This window comes from Schistocerca serialis, chromosome 5, assembly GCF_023864345.2.
Source record: "Schistocerca serialis cubense isolate TAMUIC-IGC-003099 chromosome 5, iqSchSeri2.2, whole genome shotgun sequence".
NCBI classification, from domain to species: Eukaryota; Metazoa; Arthropoda; class Insecta; order Orthoptera; family Acrididae; genus Schistocerca; species Schistocerca serialis.
The window spans coordinates 440,718,080-440,739,700 of record NC_064642.1 but is presented as its reverse complement, the minus strand read 5'-3'; the positions used below and the strand labels follow the sequence as shown (position 1 = coordinate 440,739,700).

The following is a 21,621-nucleotide window of genomic DNA, read 5'->3' as shown; positions in this document are numbered from 1 at the left end:
TTAAGAAGAAAACAGTTTTATGAAATATATCTAGATGTTAGGCAGTAGAGCTGTTATAGAATAGCTGTGGCCGATCGAATTTTAGTGATTCGAAGTACGTGACGGTTAGAAGATGGCATTACGGCTAGTAACGGAACGGGACACCTCACAAGTCCACCATACACGCTTATTATGTTTCCCGGATGGGTCGGGTGCTACAAGATGATAACGTATTTGCCTAGCGTCTTTATGACGACTTTAAGAGGACTATCAACAGCTCAGCATAATTATACTGTGTTACGTTGAAAGACAGTCATTAAAAATAACTTTCCAGGTTATTCATTTTCTGAATTTCTGAGACGCCGAACTATTGCATAAATGTTGTGAACCCGAGTAATCGATTACTAAGCAGAGTCGCTTGTTAGCGTGTCCGGTTCATCACGATGCAAAATATCTCTTCTGTTTCGGTTTCCGCTTTGCTACGGAAGACTGGAACTTCCTGCTTCTCGAGATTTGTTGGGGTTGGATTATGGACGCTGAGTATCTGAGTTGAGATTACGTTCTGGTAGTCATTGGCAGACTACAAATTGCCACTTTTTTTTTTTTTTTTTTTTTTTTTTTTTTTTTTTTTTTATTTTTTTTTTTGCAGAGCTTTCATTGTTATGCATGTACTTTGAGTTATGTTCAGATTTAACTTCCATTGCATAAAGAGATAGTTCTTGTGCTATGTTCGTGACACAGTACCGGTACTCCGGTATTTCGCTTGTCCACCTGACACGTTAGCGTGAAACCTTCATAATATTATCACTGGTGTAATATTGCTTTATGTATTCTGGAAAGTACGGAATTTTCTTTTCTTTTGTTCTGGTTTTCATGTATGATAAATTTGTATGTCAGGTGTAAATTCGTTGCTTGTCATTGTTTACTAAATCGCTTATTAAAGATCATAAATTTCACTACAACATATTTGATTTATTTTCTTGATTTATTTTCTTCCCCAGTTCAAAATGGCTCAAATGGCTCTGAGCACTATGGGACTTAACTGCTGTGGTCATCAGTCCCCTAGAACGTAGAACTACTTAAACCTAACCAACCTAAGGACAACACACACAACCATGCTCGAGGCAGGATTCGAACCTGGGACCGTAGTGGTCGCGCGGTTCAAGACTGTAGCGCCTAGAACCGCTCGGCCACTCCAGCCGGCTCTTCCCCAGTTATTTATAAAATCAGTATAATATTGACCTTACTTGGTTTGAGCTGAAACTTTATATTGAATTCTGCCTTCAGCGGAATTGTTAGTCAAAGTGAAAACAACTGCCTGAATATAAATATTTTTAATTTTTTTCATGCCTTTACAGCACTTCCGAGATTATGATACCCCGTGCAGTTCCGGATCATGTTTCTAAGTGGCTATTATATTTTATGTTCTTTTTGGATATAGGGGCTATGTTAGGGGTACAGTCGGAGATTATATTGGCACGGCTGTCAAAGTTTTACTAGTATAGGAGGTGGCATGGCAGTCAAGTTTTGTTAATGTAACAGTTATTATGACTATTAAATTTTATTAATATAAGAAGTTGAATGGCTGCGAGGCAAGGAGAGAACCTTTATTAAGAGCAGTATTAAGACACTGCACAAGCATGGTGTTGAGAAGGCAGGATGCACGTAGCATGTGTCCAGCGGAAAATAGAGCGATTGTAGCTACCAACACCGAGGCGAAAGTCTGATGTCAGCCATGGTTACTCCCGGGGCGGTAACACACCTCTATGTAATAAGGCCAGATGGTCGAGGCAAAAGACTGAAGTGTTGTCAATCCTGTCGTGTGTCATAATCATTCCAACGGGATCGGACGTTTCCAGATTGTTCGAAAGATTTCTAGGCAGTTCTAGAAGGACTTCAGTTATTAACAAGACATTCAGTAGCAGCAGCGGAAAGGAATAATTCTAGAGAAAGTCGTCCAGAAGTCCCCGAAAATCGTTATGTAAACGACAAACGTACAAAACTAACGTATTTTTAGCGAGAGTCGGAGTCAGTACCAGAAAGTAGAAGAAACAGTACTGCAGCTGAGACTCGCGGAGTCACTATACACACTTGATGCTGCTGCAGTAAAAATTACGAGAAGATTGTACATATGAGGGAAGGCAACTGAGTTTCCGTTGAGTAGTTAGCTATAGTAGCAACGGTTTTCTAACTTTTAGTAAAGATCTGCTGGGTTTGTCGCTGGTAGTAGCAGTGAGTAAATAGGCTATCTGATATTTCCTGTGTGTCAGAAGATACGTAGAAACAAGTGCTGTCTTACATTTCCCTCCTATGAATAAGATGTCAAATTGCACGGGTCACAACGAGTGATAATATTTTCTCTGCGCCACAATATGTACAGGAACGACCACTGACTTGCACTTGTCGCCTATTGCTTCAGTACGTCACTGTGTGTTGTTGGAACGAGTTGCAAGCAGAGCATTCGTTTCTCTTAGTTGACGGCAGAACTTAGGAACCGGCAGTAGTTACTGTGACTAACGTTTAGAGTGGTAGGGCGTAATTGTTTATGTCTGACGGTATAAAGCCACTCTAACATCCCTCTCCAAGTAAGACTGAACTGTTGAGAGATAGAGTGTTTTTGAACCGTTGGGGCAAATGGCTCTGAGCACTATGCGACTTAACTTCTGAGGTCATCAGTCGCCTAGAACTTAAAACTAATTAAACCTAACTAGCCTAAAGACATCACACACATCCATGCCCGAGGCAGGATTCGCACCTGCGACCGTAGCAGTCGCTCGGTTCCAGACTGTAGCGCCTAGAACCGCACGGCCACTCCAGCCGGCTTTTTGAACCGTGTCCTTAGCGTTTCCACCATTATTCACTTCCTACAAAGTCAACAACTTCTCCTCTCCATTCCAAGTTCACCTGTGCTAAGCATCCTGGCAGACATTTTCCTTCCATTAAAGGTGATTTGGGCCGACAGTCTTCACCGTCCTGATTGCGCCACACATACCACACCTTCGTCCGAAGTTGGTGGTAGAACCTGTGCCAGGACGCGACAGTATATCCCTATAGGACGCGAACTGCCTCTATAAGGATGGTCACATTTACATATGTGAATTTTTTCAGTATTATGGTAAACTTAGATTCGATCAAATGTTCATTCAGTACCTGGCTGATGAACGTGTAAGTGGTCTAGCCGCACATGACGCGTACGGTAGTTGTGAAAACATACAGTGATCATGTCAGTCATACAGTTCCAATGGCGGAACTCCGAGCAAGTACTACTGCTGATAAAGTCGGCGTGTGTAGCTGCGGGAAAGTACTGTAGATAAGTAGTTCTCAACATTTTTGGTTCATGGCACGCTACGCAATGTAGCATGCTGCCGCAGCACAGTGACATACGAATTCGCAACAGTGAGAGGGGGCTAACGCACCGAGTCTGTAACAATACGAGAGCCTCCGTCTAGCGTGAGTACAGCTTGTCTCCACCAGTCAGTTGTGACCAGACTCGCAGTCCTAACGTAGTCAAGTGTTTTGACATATTTTAAGCGTGAGTTTAGTTGCACGCTTGTATGCATTGTCCGGTTAATATTTTGTTTTTCAGTATGCACAAGTTTTTCATTAAAAGGAAAAAAGATTGAAAACTATTCAGAAACAAATAACGTTACAAAAGTGAGAACGAAACGAATCCAAATGTAAGTCTCGTGAAAGCTGTTCATTCTACTGGACCATTTCGTAAACACCAAGAGAATTATTGAAACTTTCGATTTGCGTTCGCTGGCCCTGAAAACTGTTCCTTACCAAAACGTTCCGTATGTGGAGTAAAACTAAGCAATGAATCCCTGTAAATTTATATTACATTTGAAAACGTGGTCACTTATCAGGGAAAGAAAAGAATTGTTTTAGGCTATTGATTTCATCAACGGAAAAGCAAGGCAAAGCTGCGGTACTATTTCTGAAAAATTAAAAGTGGCCAGTTATAAAGTTGCCGAAGCAGTAGTGACATAAGTGCAGCCCTATACCGTTGCAGAGGACTAATTTTTCCTGCATGTAAGGAAACAGGAACTCGATCTTAGGTGATAGTGTCGAGCAAGAAATATCTTTGGTTCCATTGTTAACTGATACCATTTTTCAGCGAATTGATGACATGTCTTCAGATATCCAGTGCAATGTCCTTGAAAAACTAAGCGACGATAGTATATTTTCGCTACAGCTCGATGAATCAACTAATACAAGCAAGAAATGTCAATTAAGAGGTGGAGGAGATTAGTCTTTAACGTCCCGTCGACAAGGTCACTAGAGACGGAGCACAAGATTGGTTTAGGAAAGAATGGGGAAGAAAAACGGCCGCGACCCTTCGAAGGAACCATCCCGGCATTTGTATTAAGCAGTTTAGGGAAGTCACGGAAAACCTAAATCAGTATGGTCGGTCGCGGGTTTCAACCGTCGTCTTCCGTAATGAGAGTTAAGTGTGTTAACCACAGCACTAGCCCGCTCGGTAAATGGCAATTAGTGGATTTTTAACAGCGTTCTATTATTAAACAAATCTTTTCATGTACTAACCTGCCCTGGAAGTCAACTGATTCAGATGTGTGTAACGCTACATCGAGCACCTTCGAACAAAACGGGCTGTCCCGGAAATGTTATGTTTCTGTTTGCATAGATGATGCACCAGCAATGACTGCCAGGTTCACAGGACTTTTTGCGAGACTGAAACAAGATATTCCGATTGTATGTTCAACAAATGGCTTCAAACACCGTGGGGCTCGGTTGCTGAAGACTATTTCTACAGAACTTAAAAGAGGGTATAAAAATTTCCGCTACCAGTCACAACCCAATTGAGCAAGCAGGGATTGTCGGCACTACACAGCATAAAAGGAAACAAGAATTAGGAGATTATGACGTGACGGAAATGTTTCTACACCCTATAAAGGAACATCACCACGGAGTTCAACAGCATCTGCAGTGGATAAAATTCACTTAAAAATGTTTCAGATTCAGTCATTAACATGGTAAATTTTTTTTGAGTCTGGGGCTCTTAAGGAAAGACATCCCAAATGCCTGTGTAATGAAGCGGGATCTGGACGTGACACTTTGGTTCTCTATACTGAGGTCCGCTGGTTGTCGAAACACAGAGTCCTAGAAAGATTTTTCAATTGAGAAAAGAGCTATCAAAATTGTTTAGCGTCGATAACCCAGACTTTGTAGTACAGTTAAATTACGAGGAGTGGTGTCCAGAGGTAGCCTAATGGTTGACATTTTTCGCCATTAAATTACCTGAACGAGAGTATGCAAAGAAAAGAAGAAGAACGTGTTGACATTAAATGATAAACGCCCCAGATACTAAAAAAAGCCTTGGAATGTAGAAATCATTTGTGGAAAAGGCATATCTTAAAATGTTTCCACTCACTTTCAAGGTAGATTCACACAGTGACATAACCTGCCAATTCCTTTTAAATCACCTCATCGTTCTTGAGAATAGCTTGGCACAATATGTTTCCTCCACCACTGTCGACACACATGATTGTTTACACAATTTTTACTCAGTGTCTCCGTAATCAAACACCGACCTTTGTCTGGAGATAGAAGATCAGTTCGCAGGACTTTAGACAGATTGGACGCTTCAACTGAAATATGGTGAATTACCACTTAACAGGTTTTGGATGTTAGCGAAGGAAGAGGATCGAGTAATACAACTGAAAGCTGTTGCATTTTAGCATCGACTGCCTTAGCAAGCTAGGATTATCGCCACTAAACAGCATAAAAGGAAACAAGAATGAGGAGAGAATTTCCTCAGCTGAACAGAAATGTGTGTGCTTGTCTTCATTTCCAACACGAATTAAACTTTTGTGTAAGAAGCGACTGGCTTAAGTTCCTCGTTGCTAACTCAAGTACATAGGGCGTAAACTAATAAATAACCTGCAGATAAATTTATGTTCTGGAATATTACTATACTGAGCGATTAACCTGCTCCTAGCGATAGGCTTTTCGCAACCTGCAGTGCCTTCAAAAACTACGTGCGGTATTTTCGTACTCTCTCACGCGCTACGTGCACAATCCTAGTGTTTCAGAAAAAATGAACAGGAATTCTGTGTAAGGAACTTAATAACGTTAAGTTTTGTACTGGGTACGTGTCCGCTGGAGGCCACAGTTTTGGAGATATCTAAGAAAAACGCTTTCAAGTATCACTATCGTACGTTTTTCTTGAAAAATTCAAAAACTACGTCCTCTAGCCAATACGTATTCCAATGCTTTCCTACAAGGGGGACTTATTCATTTTTTTATGAAAGACTAATAGTCTGCACGTAGCGAGCGGAATTGAAAATATTGTGCGTGGTATTTGAAGACATTACAGGATACATAAAACCAATGGTTAGGGGCAGCAGTTCACCCTGTATATGCTGTTGTTCTTTAAAAAAAAAGTTCAGTGAAATTACTGCAGACGCTATACCATAAACCCTCAGAAGAAATGGTGGCACATCTAGCTAATATCGCAGCACAGTATTGTGCCACGGCTCACCCATTGGGAACCGCTGCTGCAGATGATATGGCCGGCGTGAGCAGCTGAGACCTGATGGCCACTTACTCACCTCCAGCACGAAGTGCTGCGCCAGGTCCCCGTCGTCGCCGGGCGAGCACCAGACCTCCAGAGAAGCCGCCGGCGCCTCGCCGCCTCGGACGACGGCCATTCTGCTGCCGGCGCCGAAGCTGACGCCCGCCGAGTCATTGCGGACGCTGCACTGCTCTGGCGGCTGCGGCGTGCCTGCCGAAGAGGAAGAATGGCGGTAGTGGAGGAGGCCTCTCACTGAATCACCTGCGCTCGTTAGGAAGACTGCACGAGACCAAAGAGTAACATGATCTGCTATCCTGATCAATAAAGCAGACTGCTGTGCGTTGTATGCATTCAGGATCTGTAACATTCCTTTGAAATTAGCGCGTCCACACATGCCAATTTCTACCTTTGACCGTACTAGATCCGTCTTGCTACAGAGTTGAACAAAAATACGGAAACTCCGACAGAAAAGCGTTCTTGAACTCAGTAAATATGGAACTGTAACATTCCTTTGAAATTAGCGCGTCCACACATCCCAATTTCTACTGTTGACCTTACTGGATCCGTCTTGCTACAGACTTGGACAAAAATACGGAAACACCGACAGAAATGCGTTCTTGAACTCAGTAAATACAGATGCTAACCAAGGCTGCAGGTTAGCCTGTTCTATTTGCCTACCAACGGCATCTACATCTACCCAGATACTCCGCAAGCCACCGAGCGGCGCTTGGCGGAAGGTACATTGTACCACTACTTGTCATTTCCTCCCCTATTCCACTTCCAAATAATGCGAGAGAAAAGTGACTGTCTGTATGCCTCTGCATGAGCCTTAATTTCTCGTTTCTCGTTCTTGCTTACACGAAAATTATGTTGGTGGCAGTAGAATCGGTCGGCAGTTAGCTTCAAATGCCGGTTCTCTAAATTTTCTCAACAGTGTTTCTCGAAAAGAGTGTCGGCTCCCCTCCAGAGATATCCACTTGAGTTTCCGAAGCATCTCCGTAACACTTACACTTTGTTCGAACCTGCCGGTGAAAAATCTAGCAGCCCGCCCCTGAATTGCTTCGATGCCTTCCTTCGATCCGAACTAGGTACTGATTCCAAACACTCGAGCAGTACTCAAGAAAAGGTCGCACCAGCGTCCTATATGCGGTCTCCTTTACAAAGAAAAAAAAATGGCTCTGAGCACTATGGGACTTAACTGCTGAGGTCATCACTCCCCTAGAACTTAGAACTACTTAAACCTAACTAACCTAAGGACAGCACACACATCCATGCCCGAGGCAGGATCTGAACCTGCGACCGTAGCGGTCGCGCGATTCCAGACTATAGCCCCTAGAGCCGCTCGGCCACTCCGGCGGTCTCCATTACAGATGTACCACTCATTCCTAAACTTCTCCCGATGAACCGAAGTTGACCATATGCCTTCCCATCACAGTTTCCACATGCTCATTTCACCTCATATCGCTTTGTAACATTACGCTAAGATGTTTAAACGACTTGACTGGTTCATCCAGGGCACCAATAATACTGTATCCGAAAATTCCACGTTTGATCCTCCTAGTCATCCGCATTAACTTACATTTTTCCACCAAGGACGAAAGTGTGTCTTAAATGATAATAACAGTCGGTCATTGAAGAGAGTTTTGACAAAAATTGGGAGGTCGACAGCATAAAAATTATTGCAAATCTAGCTGAGGTTCTCTAGAAAACTGTCTGCATCAGAACAACTTGAACGGAGCTCCAGAAGCGGTGAGCGATCGAGCCAGAATTGCGAAACTGCCCATCAGCGATGCAGCTGTCATGTCCTCTATACTTTACAAGCGTCTCTCGTGGTCAGAGCAGTGATGCTTGTAGTTGTGAGTGCATCCTGCCGGAGCTAAGTGAAGTCGAACATGGACAAATTGTTAGTCCTTCTATGATGGATGTTGCCGTAAGGAAGGTAGCCGAAGTATCTGGTATTTCAAGAGGCACCGTATCAAATATTTATGCCGCATACGAAGTCACAACGTGGACGAAATTGTGTTTTAAATTATCGTGACAGACAGTCCTTGAAGAGGATTGTGACGAAAATAACAGTCCGACAGCAGCAAATGTTCTGCAGATCTACGTATGTCACTCGAGAAAACTGTGTGCACCAAATCAATATGAAGGGAGCTGCAGAAGCAGTGAGCAGCAGGGCGAGCCAGAATTGCAAAACCACTCATCAGAGATGCAGCTGCCCCTAACAAGAAACCGGTGTACCGAAGCCGTTAGGCCTAGACTATAGGGCAGCAGAAGAAAGTCATTTGGAAAGTTTTGATTCCCACTCTTTCCAACTTCTGGACGACTCTAAGTTCCAAGAGTGAAACATGGCGATTTCTGGGTATCCCATCGGCTTTCTGATTACTCTGCAGGGTCACATTACTACCAAGAATTATGTGACCGTTTTGGCTGACTAGGTCAATCCTATACTACAGTGTTTATTCCTCAATGGTGATGCTGTGATCTAAGACAACACTGCCCTTATTCACAGACCTCGTATGCAGGATTTATTTTGTGAGCTCGAGGATCAGTTGCCACACATCCCGTAGCCACCACGGTCACCAGATTTCAATATTCGTGAGCATTTGTGGTCTACTTTGGAGAGCAGGGTTCGCAATCGTTATCCAACTCACTGTTATCTGAAGCTGACACTATTTTGCAGGAAGAAGGGTGTACGACTCCCTTGAAAACCAAATAAGACCTGTATTTATCCATTCCGAGAGGACTGGCAGCTCTTTTGGAAACCGCTGGGTTTCCTACACCGTATTAGGCATGGTAATATCATCTGGTGTTTCCATATGTTTGTCCATATGTTTCGCAATTCCATCTCGAGCGACTACGATGTTATCTAACTGTTTTGCATGTTACATGGTGACTCCAGTACGAGACTTTATTATTCGCTGCAACTCCGACTATTTTACAGCACTTGGAGTATTCGCTGAAACTTGTCATATTAATTAAGGTATCCACTGATACAATGATGGTCCTGAAGGACAATGGCAACAAGCTGCACCAGATTAACACAAATTAACGCCGTCAATTAATTACTGTATCACCTGTGCTTGTGAAACAGGGCCCAACGTCTGGTTCACAGGATGTTACATACGTAAAACTTAAGTTACAGCGAAAACAGCAAGAAAGATGTAATTTATGAACGCAGGCTACGCAGCTACAAGTCGTTCGTTTTGGTTATAGTTCTGTACTATGATCGGTTCTCTTTATTAGTAACAACCAAAGGAAAATGGCAATCACATTGTGATTCTACCATGTTTGCAGACAACGATATTGCAAAATATCTTCAAGTTGGCGGCATCTGCTTTAAACAGGGTGGTACAGTGCTGTACAGAGCAAGCCAGTCAACGGATACTGTACAAGAATTGTTCACCTTCGTAGTGTCAGGACTCTCCCTAGTTCCCTAGGAGCAAATTTACGTCGAGATGAGAACTGTGCAGTTGCTAGAAGACAGCAAATATGTCACAGTATTCTTCTTTCAGATAAAGAGACACGCCTATCGTCTTTAGTTTATGTCGCACAATTCCTTCTTGATGCAGCGATTTTTTTGTCAGTGTCTATCATCTCAAGTAAAGTCACTTATAAATTCATCATTTAATGTAGGAAAATTCATTAATTAATCCAGGAGTAACCACGCAATCCAGGAGAGGAGTAAATACCTCAGGAAAAACTTATGAGTAGCGCGGACGACATAAAGGTCAGCAAAGTAATTATAGTCATCTCTGGAAATATTACACTGAGACGCCAGTACGTGACCATCGGTGTGAGTGAGGGAAGCGATACAAGCTCTTTTTCACCGGGTCCACAACCTAATAAGATAATACACAGAGGTCAATCCATCATGTAGGAATGGGTGTTATTTTGATTGTAACCTGAGTCCTTCCGTTTGTTGTCTCTTTAATTGAAGAAGCTTCACCTCAACATGATGGACATCCATATTACGTAAGGGAGCTTTCCCGGCTCCTTTGTAAAGATATTGTAAGGCGGAGTAATAAAATATCTTGGTCTTCCGGAGATCCCTCGCCCACTCAGCACTATAACGCAGTAACGCTTTCCGGAGCAACGGTTTTGCACCCCTGGCCACCATTCTGTAAGAGAGGGATAACGGCCTTGTGAAAGCAAGCTACAGGTCCAAACATTTCGAACAATAATCTCAGGGAAGGGTCTTTTAAGACAGATATATTCAACATCCACGGAAGGCGATAGAGTTTTGATGGTTGTGGCACATGATTTAAGGTTACGACTACAGCACAATGGTCAGTGAAACAAGTGGCTATATCTTTTATTGCTAACACTTTCCCACATCAAGAGTGAGAGGGATAAAAACGATCGAGTCTGCTGCTGGAAGTAGGTGTAAAATGCGGATGTCTGACGAGAATGGGATAGTGACACATCCATGTATCGCGTATTTCCTAAGCCCGCACTAAATCATCCAATTCCGTACTAAAATTAAAATTGGATACCTTATTCACAGCACAAACTCAGTTAAAATCTTCGCCTAACGGAAGTTACTACCTAGCTTTACAAAATAAATTAACTATGCCCTCGTTGTAAAAAACGCTCGATCTTTGGATTGGCCAGATCCTGAAGGGGTGTGAAGAAACAGGTCAGACGTGCAATCTATCCCTCACCCATTATCAAGAACTTGTAAATCAATCAGTGGTATTTCCGAGCTGTAAAATAACGCAGCACCAGTCGCGAGCTGTAAAATAACGCAGTACCAGTTGACAGTTCAATACACACAATAAAGGGCCGCCCGAAGTGGCCGTGCGGTTAAAGGCGCTGCAGTCTGGAACCGCAAGACCGCTACGGTCGCAGGTTCGAATCCTGCCTCGGGCATGGATGTTTGAGATGTCCTTAGGTTAGTTAGGTTTAACTAGTTCTAAGTTCTAGGGGATTAATGACCTCAGCAGTTGAGTCCCATAGTGCTCAGAGCCATTTGAACCATTTGAACCATTTGAAACAACACACAATAAAGAAAGTAGAAAATCAGGGAATAGTAAAATGATCAAATAAAACTTCTTGCAAAAATATTCTTGTACACTTGAATCGCAAATAAAGTGTCACAGCGCCGCTAGTATAAGATCGGAACTAATTCTGTCCGTATTCGGGGTAAAAAGGGTAGTGGCCTGCGTCTAGTTATTATTAAAAGTGTGAAGATGATTACTTGCAAGTGACCTTCAACACCGTAACTCAGAGTCAACGGATTAATCAGAATGTAAAGTACTGGATCCCTCTCTTCCACCCTCTTTATCTTTTGTCTTTTTTGGCGACCCACACGCTCAGGTCGTTTTTTGCGGTTTCTTGGGCAGGTGACTGCCGCATGGCAATGGAAAACAACAGGGATAATTATGCAGCACGGCTTTATAGCTGAGGCCGTTAACTTGCGCCTGTGCGCCTCTGTGATAGCCGGTTGGAATCTTGGTGGAGGAAGAAGTTTTACTGGCTCACAAGGGGAGGAGAGGTGTTGAGCGAAATTTTCCTATCAAGCGAATAGTTGCAATAGCGAATTCCTAAAGCATCAGACAAATTTATTAGCATAGACAAAGCGTTCGGTATTGGTTGACATTAAGTTCACAATCGAAATTACGACATTTGGTCGCACAGTTATGTAAATGCCAACAAAGTATTTTAAGATTTGAGAATTCACGAATTTAAAGATCAACTTATTTCTGTTCAGTTATCCTGATTACACTTGAAGTATGGCTTACATTTACTTGTTAACAATGACCACAAGAAAGAAACTCTCCCATCGAAATGCACAGAGCTTTTGCAAAATGATCAAATATTTGCATCATACCTAAAATAATACACTGGCGTACACACACACACACACACACACACACACACACACACACACAAAATCGTTTCATAGGTTGGCAACATTCATGACGTGAACGAAAGCAAACTCGAGATCATTTGACATTTTCTACGAAACCAGCGTTCCAAAGTAACGAACTACTGTTTACTCAAATTCAGATGGCTAAACTTAATTTGTAAATTACTGGTTTCCCACACAAATTTGTGTCGTGTTGGACATGTGCTAATAATAAATTGACTGAAGTTAAAGTATGTGTAAACATAACCAAACAGAAATACTGAAGCGAATTACGAAGTTTATGTATTGCTTCACCATTTTACAGCAACGTAGGTACACCTTCCACAATCCACTTACTGAGAAATTTTAGAGTTCTCTTCTAAGAAGAAAGAAACTGCGTGATACATCCGCGTGAAAGGCTATATCGCAGCACCGCTAAGCACTCCCATAGAAGCAAAGACTATGTATACAAGGTGTGGCAACTAAAAGTGGCCCGAACGAATGGATTCGATTGGACGTGATGGTATGCAGGTAACCACTTCCAACAGTATGGAGCAACGGCCATACAGCCGGGCGAACTTTGGAACACAGTTAAATAACCTTCACTCCTGACATAGTTGTTTGCAGAGGTTAGTCTATTCGTTGTTCTAGCTGGTCACCCAGGTTATCTGATCTTTCATTGTTCGATTACTTCGAGTGGGGCGCCTTCAAGTTTAAGGTGCATCACAAGGTGTACCGCAACAATCCACATAATCTTCAAGAACTGCAGCAGAACATTTCGGATGAGACTGCAGTACTTCCAGCAGCCCAGAAGGGCCCAAAAGTTCCAAGAGATGAATTGTGGTCACTTTCAACATCTGCTATAATCAGGTTAGTACTGTATTGTATTTCCTTTCACTTGATGTTTTACTTTGTACCCTGGAACTCTGTTCTCCGGGCCACTTTTATTTTTCCCGCACTGTATAAGTACATAACCTAGAAGTGGTAGTGTTTTGAAAAAGAAAATTTTTATGGAACTCAAGTACTGAAAAATTAGAGGAGCTAAAGAAAATAATCGTAAAAATAAGAGGGAAAATTTATTTCCTATCAAACACTACTCACTGGATACTGACAGACGCACAACTCTGCTTAATAGGAAAAGCACTAAATATATTCAACATTCATTTTCCCGGCTGTGTGATACATTCACCAAGTTTTGCGACTAGGGAACTAAGTGTGGCACGCTTGCGGCGTATACCTGTGGAAAATTTTGGGAAGTGAAGACCTCATTTCTTTTATTAGCTCTTCTGTAATGGGTGATGCTATTCGAAAGGAGTAAGAGATTTGTTATTTTGTTTTGTTACTGAATGTTGCAGGTAAATAATTGGAGGTTATTTGACTGCTTTCACAACGCTGGACTTCAATAAGAATATTTTAGCTTGTGACCTTACGGCTGAGAATCTACTAATGCTGAATGCATAATTTATTTTCGAGTCCAACTCGCCGTCGGGAGATGCCGATTATAGGGCCCGTAATTTATAGCCGCGTGTGATCCGAGCCTCGTATATCATTCCCACACCTTTCCTGTCAACTCTCTTATACTCGAATTCCTGTCTGACAATGAGGCATCAAGAAATGATGTAATAATTTGCTGTCGCCTGTAGTGATTTCTGCCACCAAAGGGCAACTCAGTTCCCTGTGATCAAATAATTGTATGGTTATTTAAGGATTTTGAACATCATTAGCCGTTCTTACGCTTACGTAGCTGTATGTAGCTCGTGTCACGTAAGCTGCCACTAAAGTACTGCCCAGATGTTTCTTGATCATTCGTTCAGCAAATGTACTATTTTCTAAGAAACTCTCATTAGTAACGATTATGCAGTTGGTATATAACAATCGATTGATTCATTAGTGAGACCAGTTATGGATTAAATTGCAAACTAAGGAGAAATTAGAAAAAGAAATTTTAAAAAATGTTGTCACAGGAATCAAACCAGACCAGTATGAGGTATTCCGTCTCTTAATAGGCAACGAACAAAAATTTGTGTCAGTGCTCCCAGAGGCAAATTTTAGCCAATATTAAGGCATGTTTTTGTATAGCAGGAGAAAATATAGGGGCTGTCAACGTGGAGGTTTTTGGATACGGGGTGTGCGCATTATGTAATCAGACTAACGATAAATCGATTTAACCGTGTCTAATGGTAGGTTAGGGTGGGGTTTTCTGAACCATGGGGCTATGTGGACGGAAATAGGAAAACATTCTGCTGCTCAGCTCGAGTGCGCAGCTAGGACGTCATTATGTTACAGGATCGTTGCTCGACAAGTGCACAAGCGGCAAGGATCCAAATATTATATAGTCAGGACAGCAGTCATCCAGCAGGATACGGAAGAGTTAAGACAGTGTTGCGTCAAAGAACCCGATAGGCAGTATTAAGTCTGTTCAAAAGAAGATATACTATTGAAATACACGAATGCTAGTTATTAATATTTCCGCTACTAGATGTGCAGTATCGACCAGTTCGGTCAAAAGAACAACTGGGAACATCTGTTATAAATTTGGGCCACTGCTTACATTTAAAATATAATAAGGGAATGGGGCTGTGTGAATCAGTTTTCATGGGGTTTCCTGAACCGTAATGTAATAAGTATTACTTCTTCTTTATGAAAGTATTTATGTAGCCTTATTATACGCAGTAATCACTTAGCCCCCATAAAAAAATTAGTTTTTGGTGAAAATGCAGACGTCCACTGGAGGATTTGAGCTAATGTAGAAAGTGCTGTGATGGGATTTGAATGCACGGGAATTTTCCCCCTCAAGCTCAAAAATACCATCACATCAGTTAGTTCCTTCTTCGACATTCCAGACTGTTGAGCCACGTTTTGTTCCCGCAAACTCGGAAGTGAACCCAGGTCCTGCAACTCGTTATAATCCTCCAAGAATCTCGGAAAATCAGAGCTCAGCATCATCGTCGTCATCGTTTGCCAACCCTAACGAAAGCCACCTGTACTACACGTACGAGAAGAGAGAAATATTTATCTTGCCATGTGACTTCACCAATTCATCTCAAATTTCGTTTAGAAAATTCCCAAGAAAAGAAGGTCAAGCGTTGCAGAAATGCACTGGATGTTTAAGAGAAACCTTTAAATCCAGAAGAGGACTCATCTTCATCGTCACCTGCATCGTCGGAGGAATAACCCATACACTGTGGTTTCTGCTAAAACAAATATTACGACTCTAGATCTGTGAAGAAAGCACAATGGATCAGGTGTAATAAGTGCATATGTGGTTTTACAAAATCTCTATCGGGGCTGCTAGTCGTAACTACTCTTAATTCCACTGTGAAAAATGCACATAACAAGTAATGGCATAGTTAAAAAGTGTAATCTTTCGTATTGTGTACAACTGTATGACTGTTTACAATGATTACCCCATCCACATTTACGATTCAGATAACCCCACAAACTTATAATTTTTCTGTTGTTTCAACATTTTAAATTTTGCTATTTACAACAAAGAAGAATAGATCTTGACACAATATACCATTAACAGACAAAACATGTAACTATGATCTGTTCATCATTACAGTTTAATATGCGCAATATGTAAAATACGTACTTACAACCCCTTTGGGACCCAAAATGTAGTAATGATTTGTTTAGTCCCACCTTTCCCAATCTTGAGCTATTTCCTCAACATTACGTCACGCTAGACATTTGTCAACAGAACCGAACTTGTGTTGCATAATCACAACAAGAGCTGCATGTTAATATCTAATTTGAAATTTCTGCTTGAGGGAATCTGACCTGACTCAAGACACCCGTATCACAGACGTGGGAATTTCTGCTGCACACTTTAAAAATATCCTTATCTCATCACATATGCCCGTCATGTGGGCAAATATCTAAAGAGATAATACTGCATCAGAGTCGAATCTACTAGCGTATACAATGTGTCCTGTAGGTAGAAATGTGACATATTTTCAAACGCATCATTTCAAAATTAAAATTACATCTTGACCTTGGATAAGTTTTCCATTACGATTATTCTCTTCGTTTTTTAGAAGACTTATCATCAGTCCAATTCACCACTCGTAGGGACTGACACCTCCAAATACTGGGAATATTTTGCGGAACTTCTCATTTCGTTGCCATAAAACTGAAAATTGAAACCGATGATTTGACACTGACTTCTGTGACGGATACTAATTATTACCACTTGACTTACTCATTCTCTCCGGCAGAATATCCATATCGTCAGTAAAACTACAAACACATTTATTACTGAAGACGAGTAAAGTGTGGTCAAATGGCTTTCGATTCCTTCTTTGAGTCTGTCAACACTTCACTACGATTTTCTCCAGGTAATGTGGTGGTAGAGAGCTAACGACTTGTAGTTCATATATTTGGTATTCCACATAAGGGTAAGCAAGTCTTTTGCGATTTGTCGATTGTCTACGAAAATTACGGATAGCGGGGGGGGGGGGGGGGGGGGGCGGGAGCATTTTATTCTATTAGTTTGGTGCATAAGTTCCTAGCGGTTTAGTTTTGCATGTTGGCATTCCTGTTGCTATGGATTTATTTATCGATTGTAATTTTTATTTGTATGTGACTGTTGCTATTTGAGTTTACATATTGGGATATTGTCATCTGAATATAGTGAGCGGAGCTGTGGACGCTAGAAAATTGAGTGCCAAGTGGTGAAGTCGTAACGTGACCAACGTAATATTCGGCTTCAGTTTGGTAGATGGGTGACAGAAGCGGAGACTACCAGAAACATTTGCGCTGTGTACAGGAATAATGCCACTGACAGACCACGGTACGAAATCGGTTTTTTCACTTTATGAAGGATCGTTTTGATATTAGTGACTCCCCACATCATCGAGGCCTTCGGTGTTTGATGAAAATCGTTTAAATGCATTAATGCACAATGATCCACGTCACTGTACTCGAGAACTGGCAAATGTGGTGAATTGTGATCTTTCCACCTTTGTGCGACATTTTCCTGGAGCGGGGATGCTTCAAAAATCACATGTATGGTTACCGCATGCTCTAAGCCAAAATCACAAAAATCTGCTGGGGCCTTATGTGCGTCTCTGCTTATTCGTCATCAACTATCTCGTGAACAGCAGCGACCATTTCTATCCTGTATCGTTTCTGGTGACGAGAAATAGTGTCTTTTCGCTGACATAAGGAAAAGAAAGGAATGGTTTAGCACAAACAAAGCAGCAACTTACTTTGGAAAGACCTGTGGGCCTCCACAAAAGATCATTTTAGGCATCTCATGGTACTGCGACGGTGTGGTGCAATACGAATTGCTTCGCGAGACGTAACCATAACTCATGAGATATATTGTCAACAAATGAGACGTCTTGCAGACGCAGTCCAACAACGACCAGGGAGACTATGAATGGCTGGTACTCCATGTAACGGCCGTCCGCATTCTGTTAGACTGACAAAAAATACTATGCGGCTGTTGGGAAGTGAAGTCATTCCGCACCCACCTTATTCACCCGATCTTGCGCCCTCAAGTTTTCACTTTCTCCGCTCTCTATCGAAGGACCCTCAAGGAACTTTCCTTTCCGATGAAAATGCGCCAGGCTGGGCGAGTTCTTCACCTCAAAACAACGTGGTTTTTACAGTTTCGAATTCTAAAAGTTACCCCAGCATTAGCAGACTGTTGTAAATGGTGAAGGAGAATATATTATCGATGATTAAAGTCTGTTTGTATATCCATTGTGTGTATTAAACTGATGAAAAGACGCTACGAACACATGCACCAGTCTAATAGTTCCACCCTTGCCAGACGATCTTCGACGTGGTATCACTTCGTTAAGTCTGAATAACAGTATCTGTTATCTTTCTGTGAAATCTCGTTTGAGCAATATGCTGATATGTAGGTTACTGTTGTACAAGCATGAATTCTGTCGTCTGTAGAATATGAGTCTCCTGATTTTCAGTTCCTGAATCCGTATTTCGTTGATGGTTCCCTGACAGTCACAATCTGAAGGCTGTCAGAAAAGTACACGCGTATTCGTGAATATGTATCGCATGCCATTATTTGCCTCATATTGAGCACCGTTGTGGTGAGTTCATAAAGTTGCTTTAAAATTTGGAACGTAAGTTCTCACTTTAATGCGGTTGAACTAATAATACCAGCCAGTGAAACTGTAATTCAAACGCTTCTTCATAACAATAACAAAGCTTGAACTATCTCGACAAGGTATCTGAGCCAACTGCGATGCCACACATCCGAGTCTCGTGGTCCCAACCGCTTGGTTTGGTGAGGATGAGAGGCTGAAGACCAATGCGTAGGCGACCAATATTCGGCCGAATCCGTTGGCTGATTTTCCTTGGTCTTCGTCAGCCCAGTGAGTGCGCACTTTAAACTGATGGAACAGATGCTGAATCAACTATATATGTGTTGCTTACATTTCGGTTTAGAAATACTGAAATTATTGGGGTAAAATAAAAAACAGTTCAAGAGATTTTCTTCGATCCAAGTGTTGTCATGGAACAAAAGTTCCACGTCCGGAGTATAAAAGGTCTCCCTAGGAATTTACCAGAACGACATTACAACTAGAAGACAAGACTCAACTGAATTACGGAGAGTCTGAGGAAAAGCAGCAGATTATGTAGAAACACTAAAACAAATCTACGTCCGGCCGCTGTGGCCGAGCGGTTCTAGGCGATTCAGTCTGGAACCGCACTGCTGCTACGGTCGCAGGCTCGAATCCTGCCTCGGGCATGGATGTGTGTGATGTCCTTAGGTTGGTTAGGTTTAAGTAGTTGTAAGTCAAGGGGACTGATGACCTCAGATGTTAAGTCCCATAGTGGTTGGAGCCATTTCAACCATTTTGAACAGATGTAGCTGTTTCTACATAATATGTTCCTTTTTATTTTCTATCAAATCTTGGATGCTTCGTGATTAAGTTGACTCTTGTCTTCTCGTTGTAATGTCGTTTTGATAAATTCCCGGGTTCCACCTTTTATATTTCAGACACGGAAATTTTGTTCCGTGACAACAGTGGGTTTTCTACGGCGCCTACCTCGCAACTGGGGCGGGCGAGGCCGACAGGAATACTCATTGATTACGTCTGACGTTCGATATCCACTGTCGCACAGATTGTACGAGGTTCTGTAAGTGAAATATCTTGACCTGTATGTAGGAGACAGTAACAGTGGCATCAGATTAACTTAGTCGCAGCCGCTCTTTGTCTAACACACGAATGTACGAACCTATTATTAAAAGAAGTAAGTAGTAATGCAATTTCGCGTGGCTCGAAGTCCGGGTGTAGGCCTTTCTATTGGAAAACTCTGCGGCAATTTGCATATCTAATCTACCGGGGCAAGGTCACCTACATTTTAATGTAGAATTCGAACCATGTGCCGTTCCAGGCGTCTACTCACATCGTTGAGAGTTGAAAGCTAGATTAATCGCAGGCTGCAAATTTCCATGGACCGGCCGGGATTCGATACTACGACCTCTCGATTTCCAGACACGTGCATTACGACACGACCACCATGCCCAATATTAGGAAAACAAAATACGGACTTTAAATACGTATTTTTTCCATCCGTATATCTAAATTCGAATGAAGACGAATTTTGCCGTGTCACTCACTTCATTTAGCGTCTACGAAATTTTTTGTGAAAACGGTTAAAACGTTTTATATAAAACAAACAATATTAATTTTCTACATCTTTATTCTTTTGTTTCTCGATGTAGTCAGCCTGATGACTAACACATTTCCCTCATCAAGAGCCCATTCTGTTGATACCGTCAGTGTAGAACTTTTGACTTTGGCGACGGAGCCATAACCTCATCTCTGGTTGTACCGCTTCATCACTATCAAACTGAAGTTCTCAAAGATTTTTGTAAGGTTTGGAAACAGATGAAACTCGGCCAGTTCGGGACTGTATGGAGATGACCGATGACAGTGAACGGTCTGTCTTTCTCTAGATACTTGACTCTCTAAAGATCCCGCCAGTGACATGGTAGTTATTCCTTGATGTTTTAACACATGTCCTATAATTGTCTTCCTTTTCCTTGGAGTGTTTTTCTTCTTTCACCGATTCGCGGAGAAACTCCTTATTCATAGTCTCATCAGTCCAAATTATTTGCAAAATTCTTCTGTAGCACCACATCCCAAACGCTTCGATTTTTCTCCATTCCGGTGTTCCCACGGTTCGTGTTCCACTGCCACACAGTTCTGTGCTCCAGACGAACATTCTCAGAAATTTATTCCTCAAGTTAAGGCCAATAATGCCGTCTTCTCCTGTGCTAGTTTGCATTTGATGTCCTCCTTTCTTCGTCCGTCATGGATAATTTTGCTTCCAAGGTAACGAATTTCCTTAACTTCGTCTACTTCGTGATCACCAAGTTTATGGCTACTCTAATTTCTGCTGCTTCTTGTTTCTTCTATAGTTTTTCGGTTTATCTCAATCCATAGTCTTCATCAGATTGTTCATTCCATTCGACGGGTCCTGTAATTCTTCTTCAATTTCACTAGGGATACCAATGACATGTGCGAATCTTATCACTGATGTCTTTTCACCTTGAATTTTATTCCAGTCTGAATATTTTTTATTTCCGTCAGTGCTTTTTCGATGTGTAGATTGGACAGTAAGGGCAGCAGACTGCATGCCTGTCTTGCACATTTTTAAGCCAAATACTTCCTTCTTAGTGTTCCCTCATGATTCTTGCATATTCCGTATATTACCCGATCTGCCAGGGCTCGTGACACCCCTGATGAGGCAGATTGCTTAACAGAGAGAGGCAAGAAGGAGGCAGTTACGGAGCTGTGACCGAGAAGTTATGGTAGTTTGTGCCCTAGCGTTGGAAGTGCAGTTCGCAGGTGGTCGGATTGTTGATACTGGAGCTGTGTGTACGTCGTGGCGGACACTAGCCCAGCAGGTTAAAAAAAATGTTCAAATGTGTGTGAAATCTTATGGGACTTAACTGCTGAGGTCATCAGTCCCTAAGCTTGCACACTACTTAACCTTAATTATCCTAAGTCAAACACACGCACCCATGCCCGAGGGAGGACTCGAACCTCCATAGGGATCAGCGGCACAGTCAATGACTGCAGCGCCTTAGACCGCTCGGCTAACCAGCAGATTATAGTAGGGAAGCGCGTGGATGTATTTTCATTTCGGTGTATTGGCTTTCGGGTCACGCCCATTCAGCCATCTCAGTAGTAATGCCGCAATAAGTAGGAAATCGTAGAGAAATGTGGTTGTCACTGGTGGCGTAGTCCGATATCAAGTCTGTCAAACT

At 42.1% G+C, this 21,621-nt stretch overlaps 1 protein-coding gene across 1 annotated transcript in view; it reads right to left on the bottom strand.

The window, feature by feature from the left end:
* The window catches only part of LOC126481985 (hemicentin-2), a 1,625,790-nt gene that overhangs the window by 54,391 nt on the left and 1,549,778 nt on the right, over nt 1–21,621 (bottom strand). The window contains exon 11 of the mRNA XM_050105950.1: nt 6,552–6,724. Coding sequence (XP_049961907.1) covers nt 6,552–6,724 — 173 coding nt within the window. The remainder of the gene's footprint in view (nt 1–6,551; nt 6,725–21,621) is intronic.